Genomic DNA, 16115 nt, shown 5'->3' on the forward strand with positions numbered 1-16115 from the left:
GAACTCCTCTGTAGACCAAAGAACTCTAGATAAATGTGAGGCCATCTATCTGACAGCTAATCTACAACAGAACAAATAAAAAAAAAATTTAAAAAACCCGACTAAAATCAAGGTGCTGCAGTGGTCCAGGTAAGGTCCAGAACCTGAATGTTGTGGTGGGACCTTCAGAGAGCTGAGCAGAAACCAGTGTGTGAAAACTTTCATTAATTGTTGGAAAGATGAGTGAGCGAACATCATTTAGCTCCTGGAATTCACCCCTGGAAGTGCATTCTTCAGGCACAAACGGGCCCCTTCTTCCTTTTCTGTCCCTCCATCGGAAGAGAACCTGAGGGAGTTGCATGGTTGCTGGCGGGACCCAAAAGTCTTTGCGTACCTCTCTGCGGATGGCGGAGTGTTGGCGGCTATGCATAAGCCAGCTGCAGTGGGCTTGGAACGCATGCCAGTGATCAAACCTGCTGTTGCCTCACTCATCATGTCACCAGAGGAAGTTCTGCGCAGTGATGTTTGGTGCCTGTCCAGGCACAACAGACAAGGCAGCAGTTTTCAGGCCTTAGCAGGGCTATGCCCCATCCACATCCTCGGCATCCAAGACGACCCGTCAGCTGATCCCAGCATTCGGTTGCCGCCTCAGGGTCATGATCGGCTGAGTGGTTTGTTACCCTTGTGCGGTTCAGCAGAGACCAGACAGGAGCTTTCGTGAGTCGGTCCACCAACCAGCTGGTCAAGTTTGGACCGGGGACTCTGGCCACCCCCCCAGACTAGATGGAGTTTATGGGGTTAGTCATGTCAGCGTGGAGTCTACGGCGGGAGCCACGGTGAATGTATCTCCGGCGAGGATGGAAGGCAATGTCCTGAAGAGGGAGCAAAGGCGGCACGGCCGGTAGGAAACAAAGGCGAAGGAGCTCGACCGCTGATTAATGGAGAAGGCCAGACGCCAGGTGGTGGTGGTGGATGAGCAGCTGGAGAGTCCAAACCAGAGTAGGCAGCAGGTAAATCCTAATGAACCGCATGGCTGATATTGAGACGGATCAGAGACTTGGTGTAGTGGAAAAGGCAGGAAGGATTGAATAAAACAGAAACAAGAAAAAAGCAAAAAAGCACAACGAGCAGCGGCAGCCAGGATGCGGCAGCGTTCGCTCGCCGGAAGAAGATGACTATAATCGCCGACCCAGTGAAAGCTTGAGCACTAGACCAGGAGTTTTCGCCCTCCTGACCAAGGGTGCAATTGAGGCAGTGGACCCTCTGCAACAACCCAGAGACTATTACTCGACTTACTTCCTCGTGCAAAGAGGACGGTGGGTTTTGTCCCATTTTAGATCTGAGGGGACTCAACCAGTACCTAAGGGTACTGCCCTCCCACATGCTCATGACAGCAGAGGTCCTTCAAGCTGCCACGAGGGGAGAATGGTTCATGTCTATAGACCTGAAAGATGCTTATTCTCATGTGCCTATTGCGGCAGAACATCGCCGCTTTCTCAGGTTTGCGTATCGGGGTCATCACTGGCAGTTCCAGGTACTCCCATTTGTGCTCTCTCTTTCCCCGAGGGTGTTCACTTGGTGCGTGAAGGCAGCCCTCTCTCCTCTGCAGGCCTACGGAGTACTAAACGATTGGCTTCTCTGCGCCTTGTCTCGGGCCTGTGCCTTTCGCGACACGAATCACCTGCTCGCTCATGTGTCTCAGTTGGGCCTTGATGTCAACCTGGAGAAGAGCTTCCCAGACGATCACCTTTCTTGGGTGGTTCTGGATTCACCCTCCATGAGAGCTCGCCCATCCGCTCAGAGGGTGGGCGGCATACTCCATTTGGTCAGTCGTTCAGGCTGGGCAGGCAGCCGGGCAGGCACCCTACGTTGCCTTCTAGCAGCTACTTGGCACAACTGACGACAGTCACTCGGGTGGAGCCCTTAGGCCCGCTGTCAATTTGTCCCTTGCAGAGGTGGCTCAACAGCTTTCGCCTGGATGCCAGGCTGCACAGGCATCACAAGCTTGCAGTGACATGGTCATGTCTTCATGCCCTGACTCAATGGAGGGACGAAGATTATTTGTCCAGGGGTGTCCCCATGGGAGTGGTAGTGTGTCGCAGGTAAGCGGTCACGACAGATGCCAGCTCCATGGGATGGGGCGCTGTGCGACAACGCAGAGCAGTTCAGTGCCAAAGGGGTCAAAGGACCGCTCCAACCATATAAAGGTGCTGGAGCTTCATGCAGTGCATTTGGCACTCAGGTACTTCCTGCCCCACCTAGAAGGGGGGCATGTTCTCATTCGGTCAGATAATACCTCTGTTGTCTACCACATCAACCACCAGGGGGGCACCAGGTCAGCACAACTGCTGAGAGTGTCCAGAGAGCCCTTGGAATGGGTCTCTCCTCGCCTGTCCACCCTGCGGGCGTACTTACCAGGGCGACACAGTCAGGTCGCAGACTTTTCTGACGCCAGGGGTCTTCTCTGGGAGAGTGGTCCCTCCACAGCGACATAGTGCTGATGATCTGGGACCGTTTTGGTCAGGCAGAGGTAAACCTGTTTGCGACAGAGGAGTCGACTCAGTGTCCCCTATGGTACTCCCCTACCGGGGTGTCGGGTGCGCTGGGCCAGGATGCATGTGCCCATCCTTGGCCAAGGGTCCTCCTATATGCCTTTCCATTCCTTTCTCTAATTTGGCCGACCCATCAGGGAGTCCTCGAAGAGGGCCACAGGATGATACTGGTGGCTCCGTATTGGCCAGCATGACCAGGGTTCCCACTAGGAATGTGCGATATAAACGGTATACGGTAGAAATGATAGAAATTTAGCCTACGATATCGATCTGTCTTCTACTGGCTAACCACAGTAATGCTGTCTGAAGTAAAATCAGATTTGTCAGTTTAATCGTTACTTTTTTTAGTTGAAAACTGTGCGTAAGTGGTGTTCAAGTGTAAAATCAGAGCTGTCAGATTTAATCTTTACTTTTTTTTGTTGAAAACTGTGCGCAAGTGGCGTTAAAGTATTTTCTTCAAGGGCTAAGTAGCGAAGCTACAAGCTAACTACGTCCGGCTTGCCATAGTGTTGCCGTATTCGGACGCATGCGCAAAACGCTGTGTTCCATCGAAAGTTTTTTTTTCCCATCAAAAATTAAAGTAAGTGTTGGTCAGCTTTAGAGAAACCTGCTCTCTGGTGGTCATCTGGGATTCATAGAACCGTAGTTACATAGTAACTTTCGTTTTCATTAGTTGTCAGTTATAATCATCAACATTAAAAGAAATAAACATTTGAAATATATCAGTCTGTGTGTAATGAATGAATATAATATACCAGTTTCACTTTTTGAATGAAATTAATGAAATAAATCAACTTTTTCATGATATTCTAATTTTATGACCAGCACCTGTACATGCATTCTTTTACTACAGCTTCTCCAACGTGCCTTTGTTTTAGTTTAATAGCAAAGTAGAATCTGTTGCATGTTTCTAAAGACTTTTATTTCAATCTTCACTCTGACAGAACTGTGAGATAATAGATTGTAAAAGCCCTCAAAGTGTTTATGTGCGCTTGTGCTCACCCGTGCTGCGGTCCTCCATCATTAATGACACCAAGTCTTGCCAGCTGTCTCTTGAGGTGCATTTTAAAGCTGGCGTTAATCTTCAGAAACAGCACCTGTGCAGAAAAACACCTTCATTAAAGCACAGCCGTGGCCATGTTTGAAAGAATGGCTCGCAGAGTCCAAAGTAAAGCACAAGCACAGACTCTGAACGTTGAGACTCACCTGGGTCTGCTCTTCAGGCAGAAGTTCAAAAATAGCTTCGTGCATCTTTGCAATCTGCTTACAGACGTTTCTGAAGCAGGCCGACGGCATCGGAGCCTTTACTTCATACTGAAGGAAAACGCATCACGGTTAAATCAAACGACTGGCGGAGTCACCCAGCACACCTTAAAGCTTTACAGACCTTTGATAAAACCTTCTCAAACAGACCGTCCATGATGGCCACCAGCTTAGCAGAGATCTCTGCGATGTGATCGTTGTAGTCCTGAAAAACAAACAGCCTGAGCCACAACACCCCAACATGCCGAGCCTTCAGGGACCACGTTCTAACACTGCAGGCGTTACCTTCAGGATGTGGTCGAAGTGTCGGAGAACGCTGAACTGTTTGTGCTGCAGTTTGGTCTCAAAGTGAGTCCTGATGATGGGGATGTAGTGAACCACCAGCTGCAGACAACGGGAGGCTAATGCTACAAAAACACATCCAGAGTCCGAGTGGTTCAGGTTTGTGCACAGTGAGGCGCAAGTAACTAAACAACAGTTACGTGCAGGTTCTGGTGCACGTACCCAGGTTTTTTGTAGTGATAGTTTTGAGGCCGACGACCTGCAGAGCTCCAGCTCCTAGAACCAACTGGCAGCTGCGAGAGTTGAAGTGCTGCATAAACAAACAATAAAACTAATTATTCACCAACGTAGGAGGCAAACACGGTGTCTGTCAGCAGATTGTAATATTACAGATAGAGAGGTACAAATCAGGATTCATTATGTTTAGTCACAGAAGACAGTGTGTTTGCAAAACCGAGTCTTGGTGTTCGACCCCCCGGCATGCCCACATGTCATGGTGTCCCTGAGAAGGGCACCCAATCCCCAACTGCTCCCCGGGTGCTTACATAGCTGCCCACTGCTCCACCTGGGTGTATCTCAGGTGTGATGGGTTCAATGCAGACAACTGATTTCATCATTGTATGTTTTCATACAACGCACAGAACTTTAATACAGAAAGAAAAAGCCGGGGTTTCAACTAGAGATGCACCGATCCAATACCAATATCGGTCCCAATATCGAAAAAACTTCTGGATTGGGTATCGTGACAATGTGACCAATCCAAGACTGGGCAGATCTATTCACTCTAATTCTATGCTTTGTGCTCTGAGCGACGTCACGCGCTAGTGAACTCACCGCACTGATTGTTTTCAAAATGGAGCGAGCGAAAGGATCAGCCATCTGACAAAGTCCATGCTCAAAAATCCAGGTATACAATCCAACAATTTTCAGTCAGGTCATCTGGACATTTTCTTTTTTTTTTTTTTTTACTAAAACGTTTCACCTTTGATCCAGAAGGCTTCATCAGTCAAGGAAACACACAACACAAAACTGATTCTTCCCCCAACAGCTTACTCCAAAGTGGAACAAGCCAGTTATGTTGGTGCTAAGATGTTGTCTTTGACACGCCCCCTCCTCCGGTGCCAGCTCTCTTTCTTGTCGACAGTCATGTCAAACTGGTTCAAAACCAACAAAGTCCATGCTCAATAATCCAGGTATACAATCCAACAATTTTCAGTCAGGTCATCTGGACAGTTTATTTTTTTTCGCAAAGCACATAGACTGCCCCAACCCACAGATTGTTCCAGCCGACATAGATTGTCACAGAATGACCATTATCACACTTGACAATGTTCAGTTTCATGACAACGCAGTCAAGTCTTATGAAGTGTACAGGGAAATAATATAGTATCATACATAAACATTTCAATGCACCATGAATCAGATCAATAAATAATATACTTCCTTCGCAGGAGATTTCTTACTTTAAGGAGGTCTGACAGACGTGTCAGCATGTCAGTGGCGATGGATGGGATGTCGTTTACACACTGACAATATTCCAAAAAAATACGAATCAGCAGCAGCACAGTCCTGAAGAAACAAAAGAAAAACTTTAAAAATACTAAACAAGGTTTCTTGTCTTCACAAACGTTAAGAAATCAGCAGTTTCCTGATGCATGCTCAATAATCCAGGTAGAAAAATCTAAAAAAGTTAAATCTGGTCCTCTGGACATTAAAAAAACAAAACAAAAAATATTGTAGAAACATTTTGTCTTTCATCCAAAAGACTTCCTCAGTCTGAGGTGCTGTATTCAGCTCAGTCTTATAAATAGCGCCCTCTTGCAGTGGATCAACCAGTTTGTGGCTGACAGCTAGAACCAGCTGCTCACATGATCAATGAGGACCATCAGCCTAACAATGAATCATTAGCACACTGATGGCTGTTTACTATTCACAGAGGGTTGAGTGATACTAGCAATCACAGCATTGTAAGAGGGGGACAGTTGAACCCGGAGGCCTCCACCTCTGTTTAATGATGGACGGTTTCTTTTCACAAAGATGGCCTCCTTTACTCCTCTCTCAAACCATCGTTCCTCTCTGTCCAGGATGTGAACATCTTCATCCCTGAAAGAGTGACCGCTGGCCTGGAGATGAGTGTAGACCGCAGAGTCCTGGCCTGATGATGTTGATCTTCTGTGCTGGTCCATCCTTTTGGCCAGTGGCTGTTTAGTTTCCCCGATGTAAGACTGATCACAGCCCTCCTGACACTGAACAGCATACACAACATTACTCTGTTTGTGCCGGGGGACTGGATCTTTGGGATGAACCAGTCTTTACTGTATTTTGGGGTTTAAAAGGACCAGATTTAACTTTTTTAAATCAGCAGTTTCATTTGTCCCTGGGGACAGACACCTACCCAACAACTGCATATTTCTGTCCATCAACGAGAAGACACTCTGCAGGTTTTCTGTCATCTGGACCTGCACAATCAAACATGTTAGAGCTCAGATCTTCAAAAATACAGTACAGCTGAATACAGTTATAAGACTTCATTGTAATCAACATTAAAGTGATGCACTATGCATTTACATTATTAGTGTTCAGCATACCGTTTGGTGTTCATTTAGCTTATATCTTAGTTTACTGGTATATCTCCGATCCATATTTACTGTTGCTTTTTACACTTTATATTTTTGCTATTGTTGGATGTAACTGGGACCCTGTGTACATTATTTCGTTCCACCTCATGGTGAAATGCCAATAAACCTACTTGAACTTGAACTTAAATTGTGGAGCTGCAACACAAATAATTATAAAAAACTAAAACATTTTGAATTCCTGGATTTATTTCTAGTCTCCCAGCAAGACTTTTGGATGAAATATACAATATTTTCTTATAAGGAGAGTACTGTACTTTCCGGTGTATAAGCCACTACTTTTTGCTGCGGCTAATTTATGGATTTTTTTTGATGGCCTAATGAGCTTCATGCTGCCAAACATTTAGCCTCATCACATCCGGGTGCTCACATAGCTGCCCAATAAACGTCTCTTTTAGGTCCTATTTACACGGACACGATGGGGGGGAAACGTACGTTTTTTCGTATGTTAATTAGAGGAAAAGATTTGCGTTGACACGGTCAGATTTTGTGTTTACATGCATCCAGAGGAATACCCCCCGCCCTCCCGAATCCGCTGTAGTTACCATGCCAGGTCATTAGTTGGCGTTGTGAATTTTGTACCTTTACTTAATGCGCATGCGTGCTGCCTCGGCACGCTCCTTTCCTCTGGGCTGGATTGTGGATAAGAGTCGACAGATTTGACGCCAAGCAGGACCGCTTCATCTAACAGCTCCACACCGATCGCCGAGTGGACCAGAACCGAGTCGACAATGTCGGACTTTACTCCGTGATAATCAGTAGCTGATTTACAGCAGGTAAGTCAAATGTTCTTAATAATGTTTTCTTGTGTTTCCTTCGGTTACAAAACAACCAATGGAGGTTTTTATTTTTTCCTGAAAGAAGAAGAAGCTGTCTCCCACAAGGCGGACCGATTCTGAACGAGGCTCGGCCCAGGTGCAGTGCAGGAGGATGTCGAAGAGAGATGTTGGATGAACTATTTATTTAAACTTCCCCTCATTTCTTTTATTCAGTCCATTCAACGCTTTAAGCTGCATTAATCAAAGGAGTGACAGCCTGAACGAGCCAGATGAACAACGTGGGACCAGATTCCAAGATAAAAACAAGAGTCCAGTTCATTAATGCAGTTTACAGTTAACTTGTTTTTAATGTATTCAGTTTAATTATCAGTGTGTGTGTGACATACAGTTTGTGGTGTTGAATAAATAAATTCAATAAAAATTTAACCTGATGTCTTCATTTTCAACTTTAATAAAACGTAATATGTTTAGCATAATTTTAATCACATAATTTGAATTACATAATGTCCCGATAGCTTCATTTAGCTCAGAGAGCTTCATTATACATCTCAAACTTAAGACAAATACTGTTTATTATTATTAAACTTGTTATTTAGCACATTTAGTATGCTATAGTGCAGCGTGACATGTGCGCGTGCCTCGTCCTATAAACAGAGACATTAGACCTGGATCAGAATGTGTCTTTTAAAACACAGATGTCGGTCACAGCACCTGGAATCTGACGTAGATTAACTACGAGATTAAAAATATATTCCATCATTCGTAGTTCAGAAAGCACCGTATCCGCCTCCATGTTGATAGAAATATGCCGTCGGTCCGCGCGTGCGTGTGCGCATGTGGTTTAACACAAAGCCTCAGCGGGAGATGTTTAGATTATCAATGGGGGGTCAGCGAAAAATCTCCACTCTGGAAGGTGGGTTCAGAAACCTCCGGATTCAAAGGGGGGGGGTCACTGGTGTCGTGTAAATGATCAGCAGAACCGCAGAGAGAACGGAACGAATTCACTCAAAATATGCGCCGTGTAAACGGCCCCTTAGAGGCAGAGTCCTCCTGACTCCATGAGACTACTGGACTACCTGTACAGTGTTTCCCATAGATAACTTGCCATGATGAGGTGCTCATCTTGTCTGTGTTTTTTTGTCACCGGGGGGTGGGGTGGACTGTACCAACAGTTTGAGTCTAACTTTTTAGCTAGCGCAATACAGGCACGACACTAGCTTAGCGCTGGGGTGGCCCGCTTGTATAACGATAAAGAAAACACTGCTGTGTAAAATTTTTTTTTTTAAATCTGACCAATGAAATTACCAAACAGGTCACAGTCGAACCAATAAAACAGGGAGAACGGGTGGGTGGGGGGATCCCCTCTCCCCTATGCACATGCAGAGCATGCGAGTTTAGTTTGTTCAGTTTGAAGAAAGCGATCAATAACTTCCTGGTAAGCTACTGAAATTATTATTTTTTTAAACCAGCCATGTTAAAGGCATTGTTCAGAAAAAACATTTAATGAACTGTACATATTTGTGTATGTTACCGGTACGTATTTGGTATGGTATGGTATAAAGTTTATTCATTTTAAAAAAACAAAACAAAACAATTCCATAAACTATATAAAAAATATAAGAGATTTAAAATGAAAGGCAGCAGAAAGAAGAAAAAATCTTATTATATCTGCCCATTTTTTCAGACAATTAGTTCAATCATAATAATCTTCAAGTAACAGAACAAAACGAATAACTCTTCCTAATTTTTCTAACTCCAATACAAAAACACACTAAGCTACTTCATTTTTTTTTTTAAATTCAGCTTTGATCTTTTTCTTAAATGTACACAATGACTTGGCATTTTTAACATCACTCTCTAGACCATTCCACAATCCAGTTCCTTGGATTGAGGTAGACCTTCCCTTCAGACTAGTTCTGAATTTTGGTTTGACAAATATCTCTATCCCCTTAAGATTATAACAACTTTGCCTTTTAACAAAATTTATTTGGATATTTAATGGTGATGTGTTATTTTGAGCCCTATACATAACTGAAATAACTGTATTTAATTAAAAGTTTAAAATATCTTTCTGTGTAAATACAGTATATCATGTTACAACATGAACACCTGTGGCTTATATATGTACCAAAAAAAAAAGTTTTAAATATAGTGTGCATTGCATTGGGGCCGAGATGGTGTACAGGTAGGGCAGCCGGCTCGGGACCCGAAAGTCCCAGGTTCGATCCCCGGTCACTGCATACCTCGTGGTGTCTCTGGGCAGCACACCTCATCCCCAAAATGCCCCCCGGGTGCTGTCAATAGCTGCCCACTGCACCACCTGGTGGTGGATTGGTTAAATGCAGAGACTAATTTCACCATTGTATGGAAACATACAGTGCTGACAATGTGATGACATTATTATTATTATTATACTCAGGTGCGCTCTATAGATCGGCAATTATGGTAATAAAACGACCTCTGAATGTTGTTCTTTTGGTGGATTAGAAAACCCTAAAGGGTACAGCATGAAAGTAATACACACAATGCATAACAGGCTCCTAGGAGTAAACTAAAGACTGCAACTAAAAGTAATATTTAAAAAATAGTTAAAAAAAACAAAACAATTGTCCTATATTTGAGGCTACCTGGTATTTTGCGCTCTGGAAGTGTTATTCTTCCATCAGCTATGGAGTTTACCAAGTCCTGGAACTCTGCTGGGACTTCTGCCTGCTTCCAGCGCTCATTATCCAGGAGAAGACTGCAAGAAAAGCATCATCATGAGTTTTCCAGAAAGCAGGTTCAGGGAAAAACTTTGAGTTAGTTGACCCAAAGTAAAGCAAAACTATTGCATTTTCTGTTCTATGAAGAAGTGAAATTCTGAGTCCGTCACCATGGTAACAGCCTGAGAAGTAAACCTGTTCACTGAAATGATCACTACAAGGACCTTCCAGTATCCTCCCGCCTGAAGCAGCTCAACATGAGTTTTTGTAACCAATACACCCGATAACAAAACAGAATTACTTCCCAGTGTCTGATATTGGGAGGACAGTTCCCACTAAGACTGGATGTGCTCTCATTCCCAAATCTTGTTCTTTTATTGTTTTTGTTGAATCTGCATCTTCATCAGATTCACTCGTTTCTTTCAGTAACTCTGTGTACTTAGGTTTTAGTAAAGCCTAACTCTGCTTTTCTGTGGTTGCCAAAGTGAATTGAGGAACCAGAGGCTCATGGAGGATGGATTTTCTTTGTGCACAACACTTTTTCCTCGTTTCTCCACACTCTTAATATATAACCCACATCTAAGAATATCAGCTGTTGCTGTCTGAACCGCAAACATTACAAGTGAGATTCCAAAATGACTGGAAAGTTTAAAACTGTTGCCTTCATGAGCAACTTCAGATTTCACATCCAAGTATATTAAACATAATCCAACAGTGGTATGTGTTACAGAATCTCATCGAGAAACAAAGACCAAAGATTGCTGTTTTAAAGGCTCAGGTTTGTCTCCTTTGACCCACGAGCTGCTGTCACAGAAACAAATTCAAAACACTGGAGGGACCGGTGAGAGTTTCACTGCACTGCACATGTGAGCATACCCGAGTTTGTTTTTGCGCTCTTCGTGGAAGCGATGAACAAAACGTTTGGCCTGGTTCTGCAGCTCCCCCCTCAGGGAGAGTCTGGTTCGACCACACAGCTCCTCGGAGTCCCTAACAAAAGCCTCCACTGCCTGAGAGAGACTCACAAACTCTGCTGAGCTCAGACGCTCCAGAGAACCGTCCTGTTGGAGGCAGAAACAACAACAGAGTTCAGATAAACCCAACAAATCAAAAAGTGTTATTTCTGTAAAATGCAAAGGTTTTAAATTACAATATGTGAGCTTTTTAAAAAGGGCAACTAGAGTTGAGTGCTAATCAATCTACCTTAGCTCTGGCTGTGAGGACTTTGACACAGCGGTCGTGGCTAACGTCTGAGGCCTTGTACAGCAGGCCTTGGATGTTGCTGATCACACAGTTCAGCTCCAGTTCAGTAGGCATCATATTCTCACCGGACCTGAACAGAAACACACCAAATGTGAATGCAGCCGACAGGAAGTACATAGCATCTCCAAGCTATGATTCATCTTTGCCACTGTCTCTTATTGGAAGAACTGCAGATAAAGAGTGTGGAGAAAAAGAAGACCAACTTATTCAAATCAAGCATCAGCTTTTAACATTAACTTTGTTTCATTTTCCATTTTCACTGCTTAGTTCTGCCTCCACCTGGTATCTACCTGTTGGTCTGTTTAGGTTTTACAGTAGTCCCTCAATACTTTGCAGTTCAACTTTTGCAGGTTTTCAACATAAAACTGTGTATGACACACAATTGGCTGGTTGATGGAAGGCGACCAACCAGAGCATTGTGCTGAGGCTCATACTGGCCATCGGGAGCACTGGGACGTTTCCCGGTGGCCTGGCCCGCTCAGTGATCATTGAAGAGCCCCTCCTTTCACTTTCTGAGGCTGTCTGTCACATCAGAGCAGAAACACATGATAGGCGGGTTGTGTGTCTCTGCTCTGCTGTGACAGACAGCCCCAAAAAGAGAAAAGAGGGGGTGGGGTCTGTCTTTCCCCATCTTTGCTGTGGGAGCTTCAGTGAGGCGGATATCTGAGTGAGCAGCATAGACTGCTTATTTAAAATAATCAAGCATGACCCGAACCAAGGCTTTAGGCCCCCTCGGTAATCACTGAGCAGGTCAGGCCACCGGGAAATGTCCCGGTGCTCCCGATGGCCAGTCCGGCCCCAGGGATTGGCTCAGTAACTGTAGCATCGGTCTTCCTGCTCTCTTTCGCTGTGCTCTTATAGAGCGTTTAGAGTTTAGAACATTGTTAAGAACATTGCAAGAGTGTGGGAAGGATTTATAAAACCTTAAAATATATATAAATACTAAAATAAATATAATGTCCCTACTTTGCAGATTTTCACATAACACGGGGGTGTCTGGAACCTAACCCTGTGATAAGTGAGGGACTACTGTACTCTCTCAAACCATAGTGACCACATAAGTTGACACTGCATCTTCTAATGTCTACATTTATATAAAGAAAGTTCTTTAGCTGGAGGAATTCAAATTAAAGTGTAAAGCATAACTCTAAGATAAAGTTAATTGCTGAGTGACCTACATGAAGCTCTGCTCTCTGCTTGCAGAAACCTCTGTGACCCCAGAGGGGGGGTTACCATCACCGGTCTCCACTAGACCCGTCTGGGTCCTGAAGTTCACTGTGGAGGTCTGATTTTGGCCCACCAACCCAGCCTCTTGCTTCTGCTGGGCTTCATTCAACGCGTCACTGATGAACAGACCCTCGTGGGTGAGGTAAGCTAGCTCAGCCTCCCCCTGTAGGACCAACGTGCCCTGGGAGTCCTCTTGACCCAATTTCCCGGAACTGGCCTGTACAGGGAGCCGGTTTTTCTGGTTTGAGGCCAAAACTTCCAGAACCACATTTCTGATCACGTTTAACGAAGCCTAACAGACAAACACATGGAAGAAAACAGGATACAAACCAACATATTTTATACAAAGTTGTACATTTAATCACAACAGCTGCAAAAATTGTACACTTTTAATACATTCAGAATAGTCTTTTTGCTTTTTCTGCATCTATTGCCTAATTTCCAAGAAAATGTATACTTTTCAATAAATAAAAGCAGCCCCTCTAGTCCATAGAAATGTTTAATTGTAAATCACAGTTTACTCACCTTTATTCTCCGCAGGAAAAAAAGGAAACACTCAAAGACGTTCTGAAGCAGCTCAAACCACTGAGGGAACGTCATCAGACGCATCTGATCAGCCAGCCTAAAACATTCACATCAAGTTCAACTTAGGACAACGTGCTCGGAAAGTTATATATATGCACAGTATTTGATCCATTTGTCTTGTACTTTTGATGCTGTCATAATACTAAGACCAAGAGCTTTTGTAGTAAAAAAAAAAGCACATTTATGTTTCATAAAACCTTGTAAGCTTAATTTGAAACTTTGTTTAAACTTTTCTAAAAACGAGGACACATCTGGACTTCTGCTGTGTGCTACACCGCTCACCTAAAAGCTTTCTTTTAGGATTCTTTTAACAAAATAATAAAAAGATTATAGCAAAGCAAATGAAAAGACAAAGAAGGCCAGTCTAGATTAGTAATGTGTGTGTGCAGAATTAAAATGAATGATGGTCAACGTAATCCTACAGCATTGACGGTACATTTTTGTACTATCCGAGTATCTCTCAGTGTATATTCTCTGTCCAAGCACATGAGGTCCAACTAGCAGGCTGAGCTTATGATGCTTGTTGTGTTTGTCAGACACAGAGCATTTAGAGTTACAGTGTGCAGTGGTGGCTTTACCAGCAAATGGCTCCTAGCTGCTGATGCAGAATTTTAAAAATGATGGATGTGTTTTCTAACAGGAGGCCTTAAAGCCTAAGTGAAACAGCTGAACACCAAAACAGATCCAACACTGAGGTTGTACAGACTTCTGGTCCATTCTTCCAGCACAGCTACATTTTCTTGCAGATTAAATAGTATGGTGTAAGAATCAGCCAGCAGCCTGCTGTTGGTCCCTGTTGATGGTTTGGCTTTTTAAAGGCCTTGAAAGAGTTAAAAAATTATTTTTTTTAAGCAATATGATCAGAGGTATAAAATATATATGAACAGACATAATAGATATTTTGCTAACATCAACTAACAAACATGGCCCAATGCATGGTCTCATTTTCTCTTCTGCAGTGGGTGATAACTCCGAACTGACCAGTATGAAACTGACAGAAGGGTTTATCTTCCACAGATTAATAAAGCCACGGATGTTACAAATCTTTTTTGTAGAAAAGATTAACGTTTCTAGATGCACTGAGCTTTATATGCACAGTTAAAATACTTGTGACTAAAAGACGTAAACATGCAACTACAAGTCAACTCTTTAGAATGGTAAATGGACTGTACTTATACAGCTCCTTTCTATCTTATTTCAAGATACTCAAAGCGCTTTACAACAATCTGTGCCTCATGTACCCATTCATACAGCTCTATACTAGATCTCTACAAAGATAATTGAACAAATCATTCTAATGAGACTAATCAGAGCTTTATCACATTCAAACACTGATGGACACACATCAGAGGCTATGGAGGTTCAGTGTCTTGCCCAGGGACACTACAGCATGTGACTGCTGGTGGATTCGAACCCCCAACTCTCGCATTGGAGGACGACTGCTCTAACAACTCAGCCACAGCCGCCCAGAAAGAAATAAAATTCTGGATTCACAATAATTAAAAGATCATGGTCATTGTTTAACTTTTAACTTTTAGTATTTTTTTTATCTCTTTTTACCTTCTTTTATTGTGGCAGTGTTTTATTTGTTTTATCTTGTAAAGCACCTTGGTCAGTGCAAGGTGTTGTTGGAAGGGGCTATATAAATAAATAAAGTTTAAGTTTTATTGTTTATTCATACAACAGTTTCGTTTAGTTTTCTTCTAATAATTTTCTTAATTTGTGTACAATTTATTTTAATTTTTCTTCATATTTTCATTCATTTTTCTTTAGTTTTGTGTATGCACCATAAAATACTTTGAACTGTACACTTATGTATAGTCATGGAAATAAGATTAAAAAAAGTTAATCAAATCAAAATGATGTTATGACAAGATCAGTCGCGAACAAAAATGGGTCAGGTCTCATTGTGTAAAAATATATATTTATTTTCCTACTTACTTAAAGATGACTTCAGTGTCAATTTGTTCTATGTGCACAACACTATCTGCCACACACTGCCAAGAAACAATAAAAAAAACATTAAATTAAAACACAATGACATGAAATGTTAAAAGTGCTGTTTAAAAAGGTTTTAATTGTATAAACTGTAAGCAGTGAGCATCAGACACTGTACCTGTGTGACGATGGCCTTAGCAGCTATGATCATCTCCTCGCTATAAATATCCAGAAAGTCCAGCTTTCTCTGCCGCAGCAGTCCAAATACCAGCGACTCCAGACGCTCCTACAAAAACACAAACAAGAATCCTAAAAGTAAATAAAAAGACAACCAGACATTTTTTAGAAGATGTTTTGCTATAATTCAAACTTCAAAGTGATGAAATCTAAGCGTTAAAACTGAAGTGAGTTGCTTTCTTCATGCAAACTGAACTCACACGCATCTCACACTCCTTCCCCTCCCTCCTGCAGGGTGCTGGGGTCAGGAGGAACTCAGCACTTTTCAGTTTTAAACTGAAGAATCTCCCAGCGTTAGAAGCAAAACATTGTCCAAAAAAAAAAAAAAAAAGTCCGGTCACTCTAAAAATAAAAATAAAGTCATAGGATCACCCTGTCCTGGATGAAACTGTCCAAAAAGAAAATACCAAGTTCTGAAACATTTCACTGAGCTCAGATCAGTGGGTCTTTAACTTCACAGGCACGAGTCAAACTGAGCTGCTTCTTCTTCTTTCTGCTTTTCCCTCTTCAGGGGTCTCCACAGTGAGTCATCCTCATCCATCTCTCTCTATCCTCTGCATCCTCTGTCCTCACTCCAACTACCTCCATGTCCTCTCTAACTGCATCCATATATCTGCTCTTTGTCTTTATCCTGGCAGCTGCATTTCTAACATCCTTCTACCAATATACCCACTG

General features: G+C 43.0%; 1 protein-coding gene across 1 annotated transcript in view; it reads right to left on the reverse strand.

The window, feature by feature from the left end:
* Positions 1 to 16115, reverse strand: part of vps54 (VPS54 subunit of GARP complex) — a 44409-nt gene that overhangs the window by 4933 nt on the left and 23361 nt on the right. Inside the window, exons 5-18 of the mRNA XM_037689902.1 lie at positions 15382 to 15489; positions 15207 to 15262; positions 13206 to 13302; positions 12632 to 12972; positions 11394 to 11523; positions 11070 to 11251; positions 10119 to 10231; positions 6472 to 6535; positions 5540 to 5645; positions 4299 to 4386; positions 4080 to 4201; positions 3919 to 3999; positions 3738 to 3845; positions 3534 to 3628 (exon numbers count right to left, since the gene is read on the reverse strand). Of these exons, the coding sequence (XP_037545830.1) occupies positions 3534 to 3628; positions 3738 to 3845; positions 3919 to 3999; positions 4080 to 4201; positions 4299 to 4386; positions 5540 to 5645; positions 6472 to 6535; positions 10119 to 10231; positions 11070 to 11251; positions 11394 to 11523; positions 12632 to 12972; positions 13206 to 13302; positions 15207 to 15262; positions 15382 to 15489 (1691 nt within the window). The remainder of the gene's footprint in view (positions 1 to 3533; positions 3629 to 3737; positions 3846 to 3918; positions 4000 to 4079; positions 4202 to 4298; positions 4387 to 5539; positions 5646 to 6471; positions 6536 to 10118; positions 10232 to 11069; positions 11252 to 11393; positions 11524 to 12631; positions 12973 to 13205; positions 13303 to 15206; positions 15263 to 15381; positions 15490 to 16115) is intronic.

Source organism: Nematolebias whitei, chromosome 16, assembly GCF_014905685.2.
Source record: "Nematolebias whitei isolate Nwh7 chromosome 16, NemWhi1, whole genome shotgun sequence".
Taxonomy (NCBI): domain Eukaryota; kingdom Metazoa; phylum Chordata; class Actinopteri; order Cyprinodontiformes; family Rivulidae; genus Nematolebias; species Nematolebias whitei.